At 34.9% G+C, this 20,759-nt stretch overlaps 4 protein-coding genes across 6 annotated transcripts in view; 3 read left to right on the top strand and 1 right to left on the bottom strand.

Annotated features, from left to right (window-relative positions):
* Positions 1–2,640: 2,640 nt before the first annotated feature.
* Positions 2,641–4,051, bottom strand: Vps20 (vacuolar protein sorting 20). The gene is made up of 6 exons (XM_065352901.1): positions 3,745–4,051; positions 3,556–3,665; positions 3,363–3,486; positions 3,174–3,290; positions 2,966–3,101; positions 2,641–2,876 (listed from the first exon to the last, which is right to left on the bottom strand). The coding sequence occupies exons 1-6, from the start codon at positions 3,808–3,810 to the stop codon at positions 2,812–2,814; spliced, it is 618 nt and encodes a 205-aa protein (XP_065208973.1). The 5' UTR covers positions 3,811–4,051; the 3' UTR covers positions 2,641–2,811.
* Positions 4,052–4,278: 227 nt separating this feature from the next.
* LOC135837575 (uncharacterized) lies at positions 4,279–6,853 on the top strand. 2 transcript variants are annotated; one of them, XM_065352900.1, is made up of 11 exons: positions 4,279–4,428; positions 4,596–4,675; positions 4,756–4,900; positions 4,977–5,093; positions 5,162–5,235; positions 5,313–5,475; positions 5,553–5,671; positions 5,742–5,927; positions 6,000–6,176; positions 6,255–6,386; positions 6,468–6,853. In XM_065352900.1, the coding sequence occupies exons 2-11, from the start codon at positions 4,643–4,645 to the stop codon at positions 6,621–6,623; spliced, it is 1,302 nt and encodes a 433-aa protein (XP_065208972.1). In that variant the 5' UTR covers positions 4,279–4,428; positions 4,596–4,642; the 3' UTR covers positions 6,624–6,853. The 2 variants fall into 2 exon arrangements, with proteins under 2 accessions (XP_065208972.1, XP_065208971.1); XM_065352899.1 differs by having other exon boundaries at positions 4,322–4,504.
* Positions 6,854–7,314: 461 nt separating this feature from the next.
* On the top strand, positions 7,315–11,120 carry LOC135837574 (uncharacterized). Of its 2 annotated transcripts, none has more exons than XM_065352897.1 (12): positions 7,315–7,789; positions 7,929–8,266; positions 8,344–8,645; positions 8,748–8,820; positions 8,901–8,970; positions 9,046–9,534; positions 9,609–9,755; positions 9,968–10,102; positions 10,279–10,365; positions 10,434–10,573; positions 10,653–10,801; positions 10,869–11,120. In XM_065352897.1, exons 2-12 carry the CDS (start codon positions 7,999–8,001, stop codon positions 10,971–10,973), a joined length of 1,965 nt encoding a protein of 654 aa, XP_065208969.1. In that variant the 5' UTR covers positions 7,315–7,789; positions 7,929–7,998; the 3' UTR covers positions 10,974–11,120. The 2 variants fall into 2 exon arrangements, with proteins under 2 accessions (XP_065208969.1, XP_065208968.1); XM_065352896.1 differs by having other exon boundaries at positions 8,344–8,657.
* A 563-nt stretch (positions 11,121–11,683) lies between these two features.
* The window catches only part of Rpn2 (Regulatory particle non-ATPase 2), a 397,281-nt gene continuing 388,205 nt past the window's right edge, over positions 11,684–20,759 (top strand). Inside the window, exons 1-11 of the mRNA XM_065352887.1 lie at positions 11,684–11,846; positions 12,234–12,351; positions 12,424–12,593; positions 12,672–12,874; positions 12,955–13,167; positions 13,249–13,488; positions 13,729–13,955; positions 14,031–14,283; positions 14,358–14,546; positions 14,639–14,854; positions 17,672–17,736. Of these exons, the coding sequence (XP_065208959.1) occupies positions 11,828–11,846; positions 12,234–12,351; positions 12,424–12,593; positions 12,672–12,874; positions 12,955–13,167; positions 13,249–13,488; positions 13,729–13,955; positions 14,031–14,283; positions 14,358–14,546; positions 14,639–14,854; positions 17,672–17,736 (1,913 nt within the window). The 5' untranslated portion in view covers positions 11,684–11,827. The remainder of the gene's footprint in view (positions 11,847–12,233; positions 12,352–12,423; positions 12,594–12,671; positions 12,875–12,954; positions 13,168–13,248; positions 13,489–13,728; positions 13,956–14,030; positions 14,284–14,357; positions 14,547–14,638; positions 14,855–17,671; positions 17,737–20,759) is intronic.

The raw sequence follows: 20,759 nt of genomic DNA, 5'->3' as shown, positions 1-20,759 counted from the left end.
CGATGGCCATAGAGTCCAGTGCTGTATTCTAATCATGATTAGGTAGGTATTTTAAACTTCTCTTGAAAACTTCTAAAACTGATTTATGCGGTTTGGCATCCTTTTTAAATGATAATTGATAAGATCAAAATTTCAAAAGCCAAAGCATTTTTTCTACCTCTGATGAATTTTTGAAAATCAAATTTGAGCATTAAATGAGAAATAAAATCAAAATTTTACCAAATTCACCTAGAAAACTTAAATTTGGGGTACACCCTATTTTCGACTTGCCAAATTGATTGGAAACGGTTTCCATTCGGTTTGAGCAGTTCGTGGAGCCTCCAGCAGATTTTTCAAACTTGAAATTTCCACAAAATTTTATCAAATGAAGTTGCAAATTCGAAATTCACGATGCTATCCAACTTGAACATGCTATCAAGTCAACTGCTGATAAGTTTAAATCATTTCGGATCCTTCAGTGACTTGATGAAAATTCTTGGAGCCTCCAGTAGATTTTTGAAATTTGAAATTACCACAAAATTTCATCAAATGCAGTTGGAAAGTCGAAATCCATTCTAAAAAACTAATTTCAATACACTATGAAGTCGACTGAAGGCGGATTTCAAGTGGTTTTGGAGCCTCCAGCGACTTTTTGTAAACTGCTAGAGCCTCCAGGAGATTTTCAATGCTCGAAATTTCCATACTTGAAACTTTACTAAACAAGTTTAGAGATTTAAAGTTTCAAAACTGTACTGGAGGCTCCATCTAATCGATTGGAAATATATTTGAATCATTAAATGAATAAATAGATACATTTCGAGTAGATCTAGAGCCTCCAGCAGATTTTTGAAACTTCAAATTTCCATAAAATTTTAACAAATGAAGCTATAAAGCCAAAATTTACTCGGCACTCTAGGTTTAATACGCTATTAAGTATACTGAATGTGGTTTTAAGTTCTTCTGGAGCCTCCAGCGACGATATGAAAATTCCAGAAGCCTCCAGCAGATTTTTGAAACTTTAAATTTCCATAAAATTTCAACAAAATGAAGTTTGAAACTCGAAATCTCTCCGCGTTCCAGTTTTAAAACGATATTAAGTCGACTGCAGGTGGTTTCAAGTCATTTTGGAGTCTCCAGTGACGGGTTGAAAACTCCTGAAACATCCACAAGATTTTTGAAACTTGAAATTTCCATAAAAATTTCACCAAATGAGACTGAAAAGGCAAAATTTTTTCTGAGCACTGATTTAAACACTCTATTAAGTCGACTGCAGCGGGTTTCAAGTCGTTTTGATGCCTCACGCAACTCTTCGTTGTTCGTTGAGAATTCCAATTTTCCAAAAAATGCCATAAAATCTTAAAAAATTGCTTTAAGGACGTACAGAAATTTCCAGAAAGTCGTTGGAAGATTTAAAACATCTTGAAAACACCGGCAGTTGACTTAAATAGCGTGTTGAAATCAAAATGCAGACGAATTTCAGCTCTCCAACTTCATTTAGTAACATTTTGTGGACATTTCAATTTTCAAAAATCTACTGGAGGCTCCAGAACTGCTCGAAACGGTTCAAAAATACCTTCAATCTATTTGACAGTTTGAAAATAGGGCATAACTCAAATTTCAGCTCTCTAGGTCAATTTGGTGAAATTTTGATTTTTTTCTTCTCATTTTTGATCAAAATTTAATTTTTTTTAAAAATAAAAATTCATCAAAAATCGAAAATTGGACTTCAGTGCCTGAAATTTGCGGAGGCTTCAGATCGGTTGGCAGGTAATTGGTTGCAATAGATTCGGGGGGAAGGGGGTTGACTTAAGGGTGTATTTAGAAGAAATTTTGGCTGCAAAAATTGACGACTTTGGATTTTTTTAAATATTCGAATTTCAACTATAAAACAATCTGTTTCTATAGTGGAAAAAAAGTAAAATTTTGTTGGAGGCTCCAGAACGACTAAAAAATGGTAGCGATCGATTCGGAACGTAGGTAGCTAAAAATTTAGTTCTGAAGTCTGGTCGACATATTTTTTCAGTAAGCTACAATTTCAGCTCAATTGGAGTAGACGTTCCCTCGAATTATTGGACAGGTTCAACAGTCGTCTTCAAACTTTATTTTTTGCGAAGACGTTCCATCAAACTATTACTCGTATTTTTCAAATAAATGTACCATCGTCTATTTGAAGGCCTGCCACCGTTTTATCCTTATCAATGAACGTTATCGTTGCCTAATTGTTTACTCAATAACGAAAGAACCTGACGTAGAGATACAATTTTGTCACCAACGCAACTCCGAAATGATATTCATGTCACGAACGAATGAAAAATTCTGTTAAAACGATGACGATGAGTAATACCGAAAAAAATTCTCATACATAGCTGATATGTTTTGGTGAACTACATATGAAGCGGATTACGTAATTTAGGTGATTTGCCAAAATGAAACAAATAGTAATCTCTTATCTTTCAACAGCACGCTTTCATTGGGTAAAATACACGTTTATTCATCGTGGCAATTCTTTTCTCACGCCAAACGAAGAATGAATCGATGAAAAAGGAATGTTTCGACGATTTCGTTTCACGTACGAAAGAGGAAAAAAAATCGTTCGTTATCGAACACAAATGGAATTATTTTCACAGTAAGAGATTCGAGGAGAAAGAAACGAGTAAACAATTCAGAAAGGACATTTTTTATAAATGATTAATACCGTATTGATTTACAGAAAGGGTATTTAAAAATGCATTATCCGAAAAAAATACCTACAAACATATATTACAATCGATTACAAAATATAAAACACAAGCTTATTAAAATGACTTTTTAAACTTATAAATAATTGATTAATCACGCAGCCAACATTTCAGCTTCGGGTTCCTTGGTTTTCTTTTTCTTCGCCTCTTTTGATTTTTCTGTAAAAAAAAAAAAAAAAATGAACATAAGAGGTTCGTTCAATATTGATACTTGGAATAAGAAATATTAAATGTGTTGAAATACAAACCAGCAACAAGTTCATCGGTTGGAACATCTGGCAATTTTTCTGGAATGGATTCACGACCGATTAATGCTTCGAATTCAGCTTCGACAGCGTCTTCGTCTTCTTCATTAAGAGCACCACTCAAAAGCTCGTTTATTTCCTGAAAAATTAACCAAAGCGATGGAATATTTTCTCATATCAGTTTATAGATTTGTGGCTTGAAAATGCTTACGTTTTGTTTATCGATTCCTTCTCTAGTTTCGTCCATTATCCTTTCGATATCTTCGATATTAAACATAGCGTTCATCTTTTTCAACGCTGTGTTTCCTATTTCCATCGTTTCAATAACCTATAAACAATAACTCGAGTATTAATTTAGCCTAACGTACGAAAAATTTGTTAGGAGTAATGAATTATAAACCTTGGCATCGATTTGAGCCTTCTCTAAATCACCAATAAGTTTAGCTATGTTCTCAATCTGGCCATCTGTTTCTTTGAGCAGTTGTTCTTGGTAACGTTTCTTTCGAAGTAAAACTTTAGCACGACTGCAAAATAATAAAATATTTAATAATACGAATCAGATCATCATTCAGAGAGCAGACCTTGGAACGTACTCATGTTTGCCTTCGGTTAATAATTGCTTAGCTAAATTGCGCTCTTGTTCTAAGTTGGTTTCGATTCTTTTTTGGTACTTGCTTAGATTATCTCTTTGTGTTTTGAGTCTCTGTGAAAACAAAGCAAAGTGAACTTAATTCAATATACAGATCAGTTTGGAATATTTTTACACGATTCGAAGTACTTACCAAGACTGCTAAGTCATTCTCTGAAACTCTCGATGGTTTCTCTTTCTTGGAAAAAAATATACCCATTTTTATAAAACTTTGAAGCTCAGGGATATCATTGAAAACAGCCTAGGGATTTTTTCACTGATTACGTTTAAGCATAAAGATAATACTTGATTGGGCTAAAACGATTTCGATGAAAGTTCAACTTTAGGTGAACGAATAGAAAATGTAACGTGAGGTTTTTTAAGTAAAAATAATTTTAAAACGTAGAAAAATTTGTAAAAAAATCACTTTTTGATTACTAATTAGTACTTTTTGTGATAACATGAAATCACAATTTTTCCGATTGTAAACACTGCGCGCGCATCAATCAGTGTGTTTCAAATCAGGAATCAAATATGTGTACGAGTCTTCATTACTTTTCATTTAATCAATTTTAATAAATTTATCAGTGAGGAAAATTTATTTAAATTTTCTTAAATTTGAGAAAAATTTCAGTTTCATTAATTTTTCTGTCTCATCAACCAAGTTTTCTCCAGAAGAATCAGAGTTATTTTTTGTAACCATCAATTTGGCTGCACTGTTTGCGATCAAAAATTCGATAATTTGAAAAAATTACGCGTCCCTTTTTAAAAATGCGTGATATTTTTGTTGAAATAGATTGAAAATCGTCATATTATTTGTCTTATATTCGATAGAAAGGTAGTCTAAGTTCTAAAATCAAACACTCGTAATCGAGCACTCGGTTTTCTATTAAAACCGGTATCGTTTTCCTCAAGTAACCTTACAGATTTCACTTCCGAATTTCTTTCCTATACCGCATGTTTGCATTTCTATGTTAATTTAGTTAATTTTATCGTTTGTTTCAGTCGGTATTCAACGTTCATCTGTCATTTAATTCATAAGTCGTTCAAAAATGGAGAAAGTGAAACGTAAACGTAAGAATGAGGTAAGTTTCATCTCCGGTAACAGTTCAGTTATCCCTCATCTCACCACTGAGATTACTAAAACGTATTGAATCTTTTACAGCAAAAGTCGAAATCGAAGTATGACATCAAGAGGATGATGGAGGAGCGCGAAGAATTTTACAGAGGATTGAAAGAAATCGAGGAGCTCAAAAAGACATTGGAAGAGATTGAGGCCGAAGATGAAGCTAATAGAGAACAAGAAGAAGGTTCGTGATATATCCGGAATTACAGTGTAGTTTTGATTCAATCATTCTAATAAACCCTTTCTTCTTGATATTGCAGCTCTGATCGCAGAAGCGACTAAAAAAGATGTTATGTCTACTTTGAGAATAACCGGTGATAAACCCCCTGGAAGAGAAGTTGTTTTTCCAGCCAACCATTGCCAATGCTTTCATAAAAGTACGTTATTTATTCTATTATTTCATCATATTTTACTTTTGTACTAAAATCTGTCGAATATGATTCAGGCAAAATAGAAAAACTCCAGTTACCGGGCTTGACTTACCTCGAACTTCGAAAATTACTCGAAAATCGAATCGAAGTGAGTAAATTAATACCGAATGATATTTAATGTATTAAAATCCATAGCTGATCGATTTCTTTATTCGTAAATTTCAGATAAATCACGTGATCACGAACGAAGCGTTGTTTAGCTTGTTCTTGTTGATGTCGTTGGATCAAAATGAAGCTGTTCTGGATTCTTGTTACCGACTTCTTAAAAGTCATGTCTTTACGTTTGTTCCGAAGTTTCGTCATATCATCAACGTCTTCTTAAATTGGGGTAAAATTTCGCATTCGTAACGTCGTGTTGAGAAAACCCGATATCAACAAATGTAATAATCATCGATTAATTTTCAGGAGCAACTTGCGAATCCCTCAACGTCAGCGAAGGCGAAAAAAGTTCAGTATATCCGAAAGGAATTCGTTTCAAAACACCAAATTCAGATTATACGTTTTGTTCGTCCAATTACTCGAAGGTATTTTTTTAATCATTAGTGGTAACTGGACGATTATTTGGAATCTAATTTATGATTGGTTCTCTGGCAGGTGTTAGATTACGTTGGTGAAGTCTGCTTCCACAATTCGCAATGTTATTCGAAGACAGAGAAAGCAATCTTGTTAAAGTGTCTGTTTAGAATCTCGTTGGATAAAACGTATGCAGATGTACGTGCTTCTATTAGCAGCTGCATCAGTCGAGTGATCGAATCGTTCCCACAATGGGATGATTTTACAGTACGTTATTTATTTTGTTCGTAAAAATCAACACTTGATGGCAGATTTTTGATGAAATTCATACTGTTACAGGTTGCCAATTTGTGTCGATTGATTCACGATGAGAAAGATCATTTCCACAATCAAGTCACTGTCATTATGAATACACTGCCCCAAATCAACCGTTGCAATGATCTTTTGTCTTGCATTTACTATTACGTTCTCTGTTCTTTAGTCAAGAAGACACCGAAATACGAGTTTCCTTACGACGTTAGTATTCTTTGATCCGAAATAAATGATATATTATCATTTTTAAACGCTAATGGAGTCAAAATTATCTCTTGACAGGATGAAGATATCGTCGATTTGGTGAAAGTTATTCAAGTTGACCCTAATGATGCCGACGACCTATACAATTTGTATGTCTTCGTACAATTACTAAACTACATCGTCTATCATCGAACCATTTATAAGAATCCGGTAATTAAACCCATCCTTGTAATCACTTCAATGTACGCAGTTTCGAAATTTAATTGCAATTTTTTGATATTTCTGTCACAGCATGCTCTGCAACAAATCAACGTCAAATTGGACGAACTGAAGTGGACGGTAGCTAGAAGTACGAGAATGTACGATGCAGCTTTTGTGAAAGGACGGATCATGTATTGTTCCGCTATGTGGACTTTATCGCGTCCATCGAATGAAAGAAAATTGTGAATTTTGACTTAGTTTACTCTCTGGTTCTTGATTTTCATCTGAAGGCTTATTTTTACGTTGAAAATTTGATTATATAGAATGTTAGTGATCGATAATCATATAATTATTATAGAAGATCTTGATAAATTTTGTTCGTAAATTTCTTTTTCTGAGAAATTTTATACTTTTATAATCATAATTAGTTTATTTACCCCGACACATTCTTGGTCTCCTTACGTTTAAGATCGTAGTATTTTCTCATTTTGTGTTCAGTTAACCATTTTGTATAACTATGGTTTTGTTATGCTCAATATTTTTTAGGATAAGTACTGCGTAATTTTGTTAAGTTTTATTCTAACATTGTTCGTGAACCTTCTTTTTTTTGTTTTTCAAAAACAAATTATATTATTTTAAAGGTTATCTTGCAATTGATGCTATTTTTTTTTAAATGGATGCCGTTCATTTTTTTTGATTTTATATTATTTTTTAATCGCGTAAATTTTATGCTGCGTGTTAAATTCGAGTACGAATCGAATTGCATTTTATACCCCCAGCGTTTTTAAATTTTATTTGTGTGTTTGTGTTTGTTTTATTTTTAATGCGTGTTTTTATTTCGAAGATGATTAAAATTTTTTGCTAAATAATTTTTTTCATAGATCTACCTATGTTATTTGCGTTTACTTTCCAAGTTTTCATTGGGTAAATCGTATGCGATACGTAGTGAACATTTTTGAGGGCATTTTTAAAATTTTAATTCATTTTGGAAAATTTTTAAAGTCAAAAATTTCGTTGTAAAAATCTGATGATCCATCCATAGAATGGCATTTTTTCTAAATTTTAAAATCACTCATCGCTTATTCGCTTCATCACGAGAGAAAACTTGGAATGATGACGACAATACGAGTGCATCCGGATATTCCAAACGCTAAAAATCGCTCATAGCTGATAATTGACGAGTTCATCGGCGATATGAATCACGATGGGGATAACCTGCTGTACGAGTACGAGTAGATATCCCGTACAAAGGCGATACGTCATCGTACCGAGTATTTTAAATCAATCGTGCAGTGCTCTGGGGCCACGTAGCAATTTCTATGCATACATTTAATTGTACCATTCATTTGGTGGTTTAACGATTGCTCTGTTCGTTCAAACAAAATTGCTACATCGTTATAAATTTCAAGTAGGTAAGTACAATAAAGCTTCGGTGTGTGTTTTAGCTACGGACTATTCAATTTTAGTGCAGAACGTGATCTCATCTCACATATCGTTTCGAACTCTTAAAAAGATATCTATATTTGTAAGTAATTTTTGTTGTTATTTCAGAAGTGGCAGATATAACAATTGAGAATTTACGTGATTTGAACCAACCGGAGATCGACGATTAATCATCACCATGGCGCAGATTGAGGTACAAATACAGTGGTTGGAATGCCCCATTTGTATGGAACGGTTGGACGAAAATTGTAAAATGCTACCGTGCCAGCATACCTACTGCAAGACGTGCTTGAAGCAAACATTCGAGCAAAACGGATCCCTGAGTTGTCCTCAGTGTAGGGAACTTGTTCCGAACATAACCAGAAGCAATATGATTGATACTTTACCGACGAATTTGTTGCTGCGAAACGTAATCGAAGTAGAGAAAAAGAATCCTCAAAGACCTCGTAAATATACCCATACCTACCTGCCTACTTATTTGAAGCTCATTCTGTATGTAAACAATTATCGATGTAATTCATAGGAATAAACGATGAAGGCGATGAATTGCATACCGTGGTAATGAACTCGATCGAGGATTTTCAAAAAGAAAAAGCAGCTGAAATTATATTAAAAGAAAATGAAGAGTTGCAAACTCAATTGGCGATAAAAAGTTCGAAACAAGATGCCCTCCTTAAAAATGCTCAAGATATGAGAGAGGAGTGTGACCAATTATTTATCCAGAGATCGATTGATGAAGAAATTTCTATTCAAGAAAAACGAAGTTTGCTTTTAGAAAAGGAAAAGCCTGAGATGGACATTGCTACTTTAAAATCTGAAAAAGAGGTCTGTTTATTGGTATGTTTTGTGTTCTGTTGATATTGTTTTCTAATAGGTACCTAATTGATAATTTGTGAAATTATTCACTTGTTGTGTTTGGTTGTTTAGAATCCCGACTACGTAGCAGATTCAAACTTGAAAATCCCTGCTTCTAAAAGTGAAATTAAAGATGCTGTTGCAGGTAAACCCTACTTTTCTCATCTATCAATCTTTTTGTAGAGTTGAGATGCGATGTTTATTCTCTAATATTTCCTGTGTTAGGCGATTCATGTAAAGATGACACGATTGAAAAGCTCAACAAAAAACTTGAAGAAGTGACATTTCTGTTGTGGTAGGTCTTCTCTGATTCTCATTTTTTTCGAACGTTCTGCGAAATGTTTTATAAATGTGTGCGTCGTATTTCCAGGAATGAAATTCGTTCCAAGGAGTTGAATTCAAAAGTTGAAAAGAATTATTTGAGTCCGCCTCATCAGCTCCATCCGCCTGAAAACTTCAAAAGCGCTCATATATCTCATCATCCATATCCAGCTCAGCAGTTTCATTGCTACACGCCACCTCATTGGATGTCGATTCCCACGAGTTCTACAAGACCTGTTGGATTTACACCTAATGTTAATCATCAACCTACGCATCAACCATGTTATGGACCTCCCCGTCAGTTCTTTCATGCTCCGATGAGACCTTTCGCTCCGATGAGACCTTTCGGCCCTGTGCCATATCGATACCGACCAGGATATTCTCAACAGAATCGCGATAAAACTCCTCATCATGCCTCAGGCTCAATCGCAGACAAACGTGGCAGAGGTAGTCATCATTTGGCACCTTCGGCTGATTTGAAGAAGTCTTTGAATCCAGAATTCGCTAATAGGAATGATAATCTCAAACGCAGCCAGCAGTCAGTATTCATCAAATGCGATTGAATTTACATTTTGTCCTAAATTAATCAACTCATGTTGTCACGTCTCGCAGATCTTTAGGTCTAATTTTACCTGATGTTAGAGATTACGATCATATCGGAATACAAATGACCGATTTGAAGCTTGATAACGATGGTGATTGTTTACAAAAATCCGATAAAAATATTCGTGAAAGGGCGTATCAGTTACCTACATCAAGGTAGGTACTCGGAATCGTTAGTCTTTGTTATATCCTTGGGTTTTTATTTTTAATCTGCCTAGTGCCTACCTATCTTGTACGTGCTGTTCGCGCATTTTACATGATTTAACCAAAACTTATGCAACTAGCCGGGCGAAAAATGCATGTTAAAATCGTTAATGCAATAACTTCGTATTAATTGTCTGAATTTCAATTTTTGCATTCAAATGTAGCAAAGGAGAAGTTGCTGAACCTTGGTTAATGTTACCTGATGTACGCTATAATTATGAGAAAGTGCGCTCGCAATTTTCACGTCGTCATTTTAGTGTGTCGGAAAATGTGAAAAACGACGATGCTGAATCGTTTGGGTACCTACATTTTTGATAGTTTTCCACTGAATTTATTTACCTATACCTATGTGAATTTTCCTATTTTATGTAGTAGTAATTTTGGATAGATACAAATGTTCTTGAATAATATGCTATTAGGTCCTACTCAATGAAAAGTAGGTATGCCATTTTAATCGCTTATTTCTTCAATGCAGCATTGGGCACGACGGTGAAATCGAAGGTTCGAAATCGCATCGTGGAAGAGGCGAAAATTGGAATAGTAACACGTCAAAATCTACCAAGTAGGCTAATCAGCTTCATCAATCACCTAGGGATTTTACGTTGAGTTTATCTTTGACGTTGGTTTTAGGGATGCGGATGGTTTTGAAAGCGATTCGAGTATTAATTCAACGACATCTGTATCATCCAAACTGAGTAAATGCAGCACTCCTGCCGTGTTTAATGATAAAAAAAGATTTTCTTCTCCCAGAGGTAGAGGTACATATTTAGGTATGTGACGAACGTTTCCCCATAATTTTACATTTCTTTGAAGTAGTCACAATCTAAAATATGAATGAATATCTTGTAGAAAAAAATCGAGTTTCGCCAAGTCAAAATTTTCAAAGAAAATCTCGCAATGATGTTTCTTCAAAAGAAATTCCAAGTGAAAATAAATCTGATGCGTTGAAAAAAGTAGTGTATCCTAGTGAAGAAGACGCCCGTGCTCTGAAATTGGATGTAAGCGTAATATGACTTCGTGAGATACCAATTTTCCAGTATTTAATTTTAAATTTGTTTGTCGTAGGTATATAAACCCTTTAAATCGCCTTTAGTTTGTTTGGGTAAGACTAAGAATGGAGCAGAACCTGTATCTCTTACAGTTGGATGTATGGCTGATATTTATGTTTGAAGAAAATCATTCGGATTGTAAACTAGTTTTGTTCTAATTTAATTACCTTGATACTCATTTTATTTCGTTTGTTCGTTAATTATGTTGTTTTCTTTCTACTTTTCAAGTATCGTGAATTTTTTTATTGAATACAACTTAAATGTGTAATTCACGATTTTACCTTTTACCGTAAGTGATACTCATTCCTAACTGTATAATACGCTTTTACTTGAATTTTGTTGCTGTTAACTTTATTTCACTCAGCGTTTCAAAAATTCAAAAGTCATATTTCAGAAATAGTTTTGAATTGAAATAGCCCAAAGGCCAAAAACGATATAGAATAATTATTTATGTTTTTTCAAAATAACGATATTTTTTGAAAAATATTCATTCAAAATGTTGAAATTGCCAACTGGCAACACTGAAAAATCCATGCTTTTGATGATTAACCAATCAGAATTCAGTATTTCACGATTATCACATGAAACTTTTAACATTAAAAAAAAATGTATTTATTCTGTTTAAATTCACAAAATGAAAAATATTTGAATAAATAATTAATTAAAAGCGATATTTAAATCCATCATTTATTACTTTAACACTTTTCCGGTCCATTCAAGTACAAAAATGAACATTTAATCAAAATCCCAAGTTCGCCTTCATTGTTCAAGAACCAGAACAAAATGGCCGATCCACTCTTCCAGTTTCTACGCTAGAAAGATGTCCTCTCTCAGTATCAGTCTGTGCGCCGAGGATGATGATGTGATATTAGAATTCGAGTGAAGTGCGCGTATTCAAACTTGTTTGTTAATGTTGTATTTTGTAATTCGGTATTTATAATTTGAAATTTAATCGTACAGTGATTTTTTTCCACCATGAATATAACTTCAGCAGGTAACCGTACTTTCTATAAATTCCTCCACACCGTTTCCCTTCGTTAGTCATCTTTTGTTCTTCGATTTGCTGCGAATCATGTTGAAAATTGCAAGTCATGCTGAAAGTATGCAAAAGCTCAGCCGGCTTTTGTTCATTTTCGAAACTAAACTTCCCATCGAAGTGTTTCTCAACAGATATTTCCATCATTTCGCCACGTGTTTTTCAAAAAATCACCGAATCGTGATTTTTATCAGTTAGCATCACATGTGCGAATTATTGCACAAGTTTCGCCTCTGATAACGACTCATCGTCGAATTTTCTTCGAAGAAAATCCCGTAGAATAGTTTTTTCGGCTGGTTATTTTGTTTCATCGTTATTAATCGATTGTGTTTGGTATGTTTACAGCTGGAGTTATATCGTTGCTCGATGAGCCCATGTCGCAGCTGAAGGCTTACGCCTTGAAGAAGTTGGACTTCATTGTCGATGAGTTTTGGCCCGAGATCTCGGAATCCATTCAAAAAATGTGAGTTCTCGTATCACTTTGGATAGATTTTGTGATCCGAGCTCCGTTACATGATGTGTTTTACTGTTTCAGCGAAATATTATACGAAGATAAAGGATTCAATGAGCAAAAACTAGCTGCGTTGGTCGCCAGCAAGGTTTACTATCATTTAGGAGCGTTCAACGATTCGGTTCACTATGCTCTATGTGCTGGTAACCTCTTCGACGTGAATGATAGATCCGAATACGTTGAAACTATCATCGGTTAGTACACCATTCTTCGAACAAGTCACCGGAATATACCCAATTGTTACTTATTAACGGATTTTCCACGTGTTTCAGCTAAATGTATCGATCTCTACATTCAAAACCAATGCGAACGGTTCGAAAAAATCGACGAGAACGTCGAAGTTGACGCCAGATTGGTAGAAATAGTAAATCGTATGGTTAAAAGATGCATCGACGATGGTCAGTACAAACAAGCTCTAGGCTTAGGCTTGGAAACACGTCGTATGGATATCTTCAAAAATTCCATCACCAGTTCCGTTAGTAGTATTCGATCTCCGGTTGTATTTATATTCAATCGAGCCTCTGCGATGTTCATATTCGTTCTTTTTCTTCGCAGGATGACGTCGCTGGTATGCTAGCGTACGCCTTGGGATTGGCGTTGAGTACTATTGAAAGTCGTAAATTCAGAGATTGCGTTTTACGTGAATTAGTTACTTTGTATCGTGACCTAGAAATCCCAGATTACGTAAATATGTGTCAATGTTTTATATTCCTCGACGATCCCGATTCCGTAGCCAAAGTTTTAGAGAAATTGAGCAAGCAGTCTGAAGTAAGCATCGATTCCACAGGGCATATTTTTTAATCGAAGTGTTTCGAGTCGAATTATTAAATCGAATGTTTGTTTTTACAGGAAAGTAATCTGATGGCTTATCAAATTGCTTTCGATATGTACGAATCAGCACCGCAGCAATTCCTTTGGCGAGTTATCGAGGCCTTAAGAGTTACTGCACCTGTGCCGTCGGCTGCCCATCATATTGTTACTGTACCCGTTGAAGGCACCTCTGAAGCTTCTCAGGCGACCGGAGGAACATCCACCGATAGTGCTACCACTTCCATCGAGGAACATGTCGAAAAACGTGTAGAAAATTTGGTACGGAGATTTTTTTCGTATCATTTTATTATCTCGACTAATTTCAAAATGAGCTCTGAGCCCATATTTTTCAATTTCGTCTTTAAAAAATCGTTTTCGGTGTTTTTATTGAAAATTTTATTTTTAAAATGGAGAAAAGACGATATCGAAAGATATGAAATCAAAATTTCTGTCGAAATAAAATTTATTAATGATTAAAAAATCTAAATTGAAAATTAAAATGATTTAATTTCGTTACAGAGCGACGAAGAGAAACGACAACAAGATCATATCCAAAAACTAACCAGTATTTTGAGCGGCGAGCAGTCGATCGAGTTACATTTGCAATTTTTAATCCGTAGTAATAAAACCGATATGTTAATTTTGAAAAATACCAAAGAAGCTATCAGAGTCAGCGTTTGTCATACAGCCACCGTCATAGCTAATGGATTCATGCACGCTGGTACCACTAGCGACCAGTTTCTGAGGTAATTTCATTTCAAAAACCCAATTTTATGCTCGAAATTACCATTTTTCTAATCGACGATCGACGAAATTCGCAGAGATAACTTGGAATGGCTTTCTCGTGCCACGAACTGGGCCAAATTAACAGCTACTGCGTCTCTCGGAGTCATTCACCACGGTCACGAGCACGAAGCTCTCAGCTTAATGCAAAGTTACTTGCCTAGAGAAACGGGTCCAACTTCTGGCTACTCCGAAGGAGGCGGATTATACGCTCTCGGTTTAATTCACGCCAATCACGGTACCGCTATCAACGATTACCTCTTGGGCCAGCTCAAAGAAGCTCAAAACGAGGTACACATATCTCCCAACAATCAAAATTTCGCTTCTGTAGCCAAAAACACACTAATTTGGTCTCATTTTTCTAGGTCGTTCGTCACGGCGGCGCTTTAGGTATCGGTTTATCGGCCATGGGCACTAATCGAATGGATATCTACGATCAGCTGAAATTTAATTTATACCAAGACGACGCCGTTACCGGAGAAGCCGCCTCCTTAGCTATGGGCATGCTGATGATCGGTTCCAAGTCGTACTCAGTCATTAACGACATGATCTCCGTAATATCATCATCTTCAACAAACATTTTTATTGCTACGTTTCACATGAATCACTCATCCTAATACTCTTGTGTTTTTTCCCACCTGTATAGTACGCCCAAGAAACTCAACACGAGAAAATCCTACGTGGTTTAGCCGTCGGTATCTCACTCATCATGTACGGAGCCCTCGAAGACGCCGAAGGAGTCATCAACACCTTATGCCAGGATAAAGACGCCAATCTACGAAGATCCGGAATGTATACAATTGCTACAGCGTTCTGCGGTACCGGAAGTAATTATGCTATACGCAAATTACTTCATTTCGCGGTGAGTTTACTCTCGTTTTCAACCATACTCGTCCCTGCTCCGTCTTTTCTAAGAAAAAGAACGAATGATATGAAATTTCACCAAGTTGCATACGTATCTTTGAATATTTATTCATACTTCATACTCGTACAAGGTTTTTTAAATTACGTCTATTGTAATTTTTATCATCAAAGGGGTTTCTCAAATTGGTTTCTGCGATGAATTGTTCGGTTATAAATGATGCATTTCTTCGTTAAAGTTCATCGGATCTGGGGCATAAAACAAATGGAATATTATAACATGCGGAGAAAACGTCGTTTCTCTTTGGTATGGGATTTTTTTGTGGCTGGTTGGGCTAACGACAATATTTCTATTTCTTGAAAAGTCGTGAATCTGTAAAGATAAAGGGTACATTTTTGCAAAAATAGTAGAAGGATTACATTTTTTGCGAAAGTAATATCATTTGAAGTGAAAATTTAATATTTTTAATTTGCGAAAAAAAAATATTTGAAGTGAAAATCCGAACATGAAATTTTTAATTTTTTGAATAATATTTTAAAAACTTGATTTATTGAAATTGTAAATCTGAGAAATATTTTCTATTTTCGAAAAAAGTATTATTTGAAGTGAAAATCTGAGTATAATTTTTTTTTCAACTTTGGAAAATAGAATAATTGAAATTTTGATTATTTGGAATGTTTTTTCAAAGATGTGGTGTTGCAATTTCATGTAATAGGTCCAAGGTTTTTAGATTTTGACCCCAAAAAATTCTGGCGGAGGGGTTCCTTTTATGGTGGGGAGGGAGGTTAAAAAAGGTCCAAATTTTGGTCTGGAAAAAAAAATAATTTCCAAAAACTTTCCTCCAACTCAAAAAAAATTCACAAAATTAGCCTGATCCATTTTTTAAGGCAGTTCTTTTGCGTACTTCTCATTCATATAAAATGAAAAAAAAAAAAAAAAAAAAAAAAAAATGAAACCCACCTCTTATCATTGAACGAGGAGAGGGGGAAGAGGGGGCATTCCCTGGGGAAATTTCAATTTTCTCCAGTTCCACGGTTCGAAAAATTTATTCGACCATTGTTCCAACCTTAATCTGCTTCAAATCGAAGTACATACCTGTATGAAAAATTGAATAATTGGGCTGTTTATTCCAAAAAGGAGTGGGGGAGGCAATTTTGACTAGATAAAAAATTGAAAATAATGTCGTGTGACGTATCGTTTGTTAGGTTCTTAGATATGTTGAGTCCGAATATCGACTCGGTTTTTTGATTTTACCCCTCCATCCCCTGCCACAGGCACCCCAATGTGGTCTTGAAGGTTTAGAAAAATGACAATGCCGTGTGACATATCGTTTGTTAGGTTTTTGGGGTCGTTGAACCCGAATATCAACTTAGTTTTTTTATTTGACCCCTTCAACCTCCGCCAAAAGCACCCCTATGCGGTTCTGAAGATTTGAAAAAATGATAATATCGTGTGACGTATTGTTTGTTTGGTTTTTTTGGACGTTGAGTCTGAATATGAACTTGGTTTTTTGATCTGACCTCTCCTACTCTTACCTTAGGCATCCCAATTCAGTCTTGAAGATTTAAAAAAATAATTATGTCGTGTTACATATCGTTTGTTAGGTTTTTTGGGTCGTTGAGTCAGAATATCAACTTGGTTTTTTGATCTGACCTTTCCAAACTTCACCTTAGTCACCGCAGTTTGATCCTAAAGATTTTTGAAAACGATAATATCGTGTGACATGTCATTTATTAGGTTATTTGGGACACTGAGTCCGAATATCAACTTGGTTTTTTGATTGGACCCCTTCAACCCCTACCTTAGGCACCCCACTTTGGTCCTGAAGATGAAAAAATATGATGCCATGTGACTTATCGTTTTTTTTTGTTTTTTTTTTTCGGGAGCGTTGAGTCTGAATATCAATTTTGTTTTTCGATCTGGTCATCTTAATCCTGAGGTTTTCGAGAAAGGTGGGGGGGGGGAGCAAAAATTGGCATCAATAAAATGATTTGAAAAATGCTGCAGAAAGTGCTTTGAATGTTTTGAATGTATGGTTTCGATTTATTCTATTTTTGAAAGTGAAGGCTTTGAAAGAGATAAACCCCCCCCTCCCCAACCAAATTTTGATCAAAATCATATTCAGGTCACTTGCCATCTCTTTCCTTTGAACTGAAAATGATCATTTGTTCATTAAATTGCAATGTTCCCTGCAGAAATACGATTTGGAAGGAAGGGGGGGGGGATTACCAAAGGCTCCCCTGGAAAAAATTGGGAAGAACAAATCGAAGAGCAAGAAATTCTCCTATCATAGGTTTTCTTTGATTAGAGAATTATTTTAGATGCATTTTGAACTGATTTTGGCAAATTCAACTCGAATTAATCTATGATTTTTTTTTGTACTTATTTCCGTTATAAAAATCCATGTCTTTGAAAATGTTAAATATATACCCTGTTCAAAATGGAGACCTTCAATGGATGAGGGCACCCCCTCCCCCTAATTTTGGGCAAATTTGAAAAAAGAAATATCGAAATCGTGTGATATATCGAATAGTATGTTTTCGAATATTCTGAACACGAATATGACTTCATTTTTTTGATCTGACCACTTCCATGTCTCCCAAACCCCCTATAAGAGGTTAAAAATGTGAAAATATTTTCAGAGTGATGCAATAATATTTCGAATAGTATGTTTTTGAACATCTCACTTTTTTTTTGAGCAATAACCCGAAATAAGAGAGATTTGGAAGGCCTTACTAAGCAGTTAGCATTTCGTTGTAATGTACCTACCATTATTTTTCAATTTACAAACTCATAGAATTCTATTATTTTTTTCAGGTATCAGACGTGAACGACGATGTACGCCGAGCAGCAGTCATGGGAATCGGATTTATTCTATTCAGGTAGGCCTCACGGTCACATTTCTTTTACTTTAGATCTCTAGAATTTGTATCGAAATTCGCGTATTTTGCGTATATAATCGAAACATGTTCTCGTGTTACCCAAAATTTCCTACGAGAAATTCGAAAATGAAAATCTCGCTGGCGCGTGTTACTCCCCCCTTTTCTCCCAATCCTTGCACCTCTTCGGCCCTTCCAACCACAGAAAGGATATTTCTCAAGCATTTTTTCACCGCTTTCTCGAACCTACGCTGATAATACGACTAGCTCAGACAGGAATCGTTTTACAAATTGAATATTCTTGTCGCATTTGTTTATTTTTCGTTTAAACGGAAATACTCGTTTTTTTTTTTTTTTTTTTTTCGTTAACCCTCTTCTGGCGGGCATTTTATGCATTCTGGGTTTTTCCATCGATGCCACCAGCGACCGAAGTAAATGAGCTGTTCATTTGGCAACGTTACTGTGATTTAAATCCGCACGCAGGCTGCATACGAAAGTTAGTTTATTTTTTTACTCTGCTTTGTATGTATGAAAAATTGAGTCAAATTTTGAGGATGGAGAGTTCAGCTTGTGAAAGTACATGAATATTTTCGATTTTGAGGAGATTGATCGTAGAAAATGGGTTAATTACAGGTCCGCTGTCGGGTTGATACGGGTATTTGATGAATGAACGAGGTGAAAGAGGTTAAATTTAGGTACTTTGTCGTCTTGTTCGGCATAAAAGAACCTATACCTTCGAATGTGTGCACGCCTGTGTCACTGACTTTCACTCCGCATCGTGTCAAAACCCTCTATTTTTTTTGTCGATCCCTCTTCGTCGTTTATCGTTTTCCTGAAGAGAGTTTTCAAACGTGTTATTCGCGGCCGGCGCTAGTAGTAGTAATTTTTAATTTAACTTTTTTGAACAACTTAGATGTACCTACCCTTTCTGCAGGTAGAGGAAGCGAATAATTTCAATTAATTTTATTAAACGACTTTTTCGCCGAAGAAGCAATTTCAATTAGCGCAAAATTTTTTACTTTGAGATTTGAAAATGTGTAAACAAAACGACGATGAACAAGAGTAAAGAAGGCGAAGGCGCCAGCCAATTCCGCTCGCGTCGCGTGTATTAATCATTAAAACGTTAAACACCAGAGCGCGACGACGACGAAGAAAGGCTAGGAAATACTCGTTGAAAATTGCAACGAAGGTAAACCCTACCCTACCCTAACCTAACCCATTCCACTCCCTCATCTACCCATTTTCAGTGTGTACTTCGTTTATTAAAAAATCTTTCTCGAGAAACGGCGCGGCTGGATGCTGGAGTTAAACTGAAGTAGGGGATTAGTACGTGTTGTTTTTCTTTTCTTTTTCTCGTTTTGCTTTTTTGAATTCATTTTTTTTCTTTTTTTTTTTTAATCGACGAAAGGATTTTACTCTGTTGTGTTTGTGTCAAGAAGTGCTGCGCTGCGTATTTGTTCCTTCGTCAAATAAACGCGCGGAATATCGCGGTTTTGTTGACTTGATTTTTTTTTCTCGCCAAATTGGTAATGGTAGATGGAGATTGGTAGAGAAAAGGGAAAGGAAAAGTTGTAGAGAATATAACGTTAGATGAGTGAAATTTTATTATAATTTACTTACTGAATATTTATACCTATTCGATGTTTTGTATTATTTTTCTTGCCAAGTTTCGAGGCCTCGCTTTTTGCAAAAAATTGTGAGCAGCAATTTCACTTTTTCAAAGTTGCAAAAAAAGCTTCATTTTTTGCTAAAAAAAATTGTCAAAAATTGTGAGTTCTCGCAAAAAGTTGTCTAAAATTGCCAAAAACAAAAAAAAAATGTTTCGCTTTTCCAACAAAAATTGCGAAAAAGTATCTTTTTTAATATATTGTCAATAATGTTGAAAAATCTTGCTTTTCAAAAAAAATTGTTTAAAAATCTCACTTTTTGAAGCAAAATTGCTGAAAAGTCTCACTTTTTTTCCCAGAAATTGAGTGCCCTAAGGTTTGGCTTTTTCGTTAAAAATTGTCAAATCGTTTCACTTTTTTTCAAAAAGTTGCAAAATAGAACTTTTTAAACAAAAATTCAGAAAAAATTTAATTTTTTGCCAATAATTGAATGACCAATTGTCTTGCATTTTGCTAAAATTATCAAAGTTTTTCTTTTCAACGAAAATTCTCACTTTTCAGCAAAATCGCTACCAAGTCTCACTCCCCCCCCCAAAAAAAAATCACAAGGTGTCTAATCAGCCCTTCCGATCCAGAAGGTGATAATTTTTGGAATTTTTGAGAACGAACAAATTTCAAGCTGAATTTTTTTAAATGACCAAAAAAAGTTGCGAAGAAAATTTTGAAAAATTTTCATATGTCTGGTGACACGTTTTTAAAAAACTCCGAAAATTACAACCCAATTTTGGGCTGAAAATTCTTCAAAAAAGCTCAACAAAAGTTTTGATGGAAAATTTCAAGTAAGAGCATAAATTTTAAGTTGTTTTGACAAGTCACATGACATTTTTTTCCAAAAATCTCAAAAATCGTGACCCAATTTTGGGCTCAGAATTCTAAAAAATGCTTTAAAAACATTTTTGTCGAAATATTTGAATGTTTAGCAAAATTTCAACTCATTTCTAAAGTTTGCATGAAACTCTTTCAAAAATAAAAAAAATCAAGACATAATTTTGGGCCAAAATTTTGATTTCTAGAATTTTTTTTACAAAACTTTATGCGACCTATCAAAATGGGTTAAAATTTCAAGATAAAATCAAACATTTATCTCAAAAACTTTTTTTGGGCATTTTTGAATAATTGAACCCAAACTCAGGTCATGATTTTCGGGATTTTTGAAAAAGTGCCATGCAAACTATCAAAAACGGGTTACATTTTTAAGAGAAAATTAAAAATTATTCCCATTAGAACTTTTTTTGAGCTTTTTTGAATTTTGAAAATCTCAAAAATTATGCTCTAATCATTCAAAAAAGCTCAAAAAAAGTGTTGACAGAAAATTTTGACTCTCAGCCAAAATTTTAACCCATTTTGGTAAGCCCTGTA

The sequence above is a fragment of the Planococcus citri genome, chromosome 2, assembly GCF_950023065.1.
Source record: "Planococcus citri chromosome 2, ihPlaCitr1.1, whole genome shotgun sequence".
Lineage (NCBI taxonomy): Eukaryota > Metazoa > Arthropoda > Insecta > Hemiptera > Pseudococcidae > Planococcus > Planococcus citri.
Note: the sequence above shows the minus strand (reverse complement) of the source record. Positions and strands in the feature narration are given on the sequence as shown.

What these genes read in the sequence shown, in the direction of transcription:
- Vps20 (XM_065352901.1), bottom strand. Translation starts at nt 3,810, where the DNA reads ATGGGTATATTTTTTTCCAAGAAAGAGAAACCATCGAGAGTTTCAGAG. An exon ending in AAGGAATCGATAAACAAAAC is followed by an intron (nt 3,102 to 3,173) that starts GTAAGCATTTTC and finishes TTAATTTTTCAG; the next exon opens with GAAATAAACGAGCTTTTGAG. An exon ending in AACCGATGAACTTGTTGCTG is followed by an intron (nt 2,877 to 2,965) that starts GTTTGTATTTCA and finishes TTTTTTTTACAG; the next exon opens with AAAAATCAAAAGAGGCGAAG.
- LOC135837575 (XM_065352900.1), top strand. Translation starts at nt 4,643, where the DNA reads ATGGAGAAAGTGAAACGTAAACGTAAGAATGAG. An exon ending in TAATAGAGAACAAGAAGAAG is followed by an intron (nt 4,901 to 4,976) that starts GTTCGTGATATA and finishes TTGATATTGCAG; the next exon opens with CTCTGATCGCAGAAGCGACT. An exon ending in TTGCCAATGCTTTCATAAAA is followed by an intron (nt 5,094 to 5,161) that starts GTACGTTATTTA and finishes AATATGATTCAG; the next exon opens with GCAAAATAGAAAAACTCCAG.
- LOC135837574 (XM_065352896.1), top strand. Translation starts at nt 7,999, where the DNA reads ATGGCGCAGATTGAGGTACAAATACAGTGGTTGGAATGCCCCATTTGT. An exon ending in AATCTCAAACGCAGCCAGCA is followed by an intron (nt 9,535 to 9,608) that starts GTCAGTATTCAT and finishes CACGTCTCGCAG; the next exon opens with ATCTTTAGGTCTAATTTTAC. An exon ending in AGGTAGAGGTACATATTTAG is followed by an intron (nt 10,574 to 10,652) that starts GTATGTGACGAA and finishes AATATCTTGTAG; the next exon opens with AAAAAAATCGAGTTTCGCCA.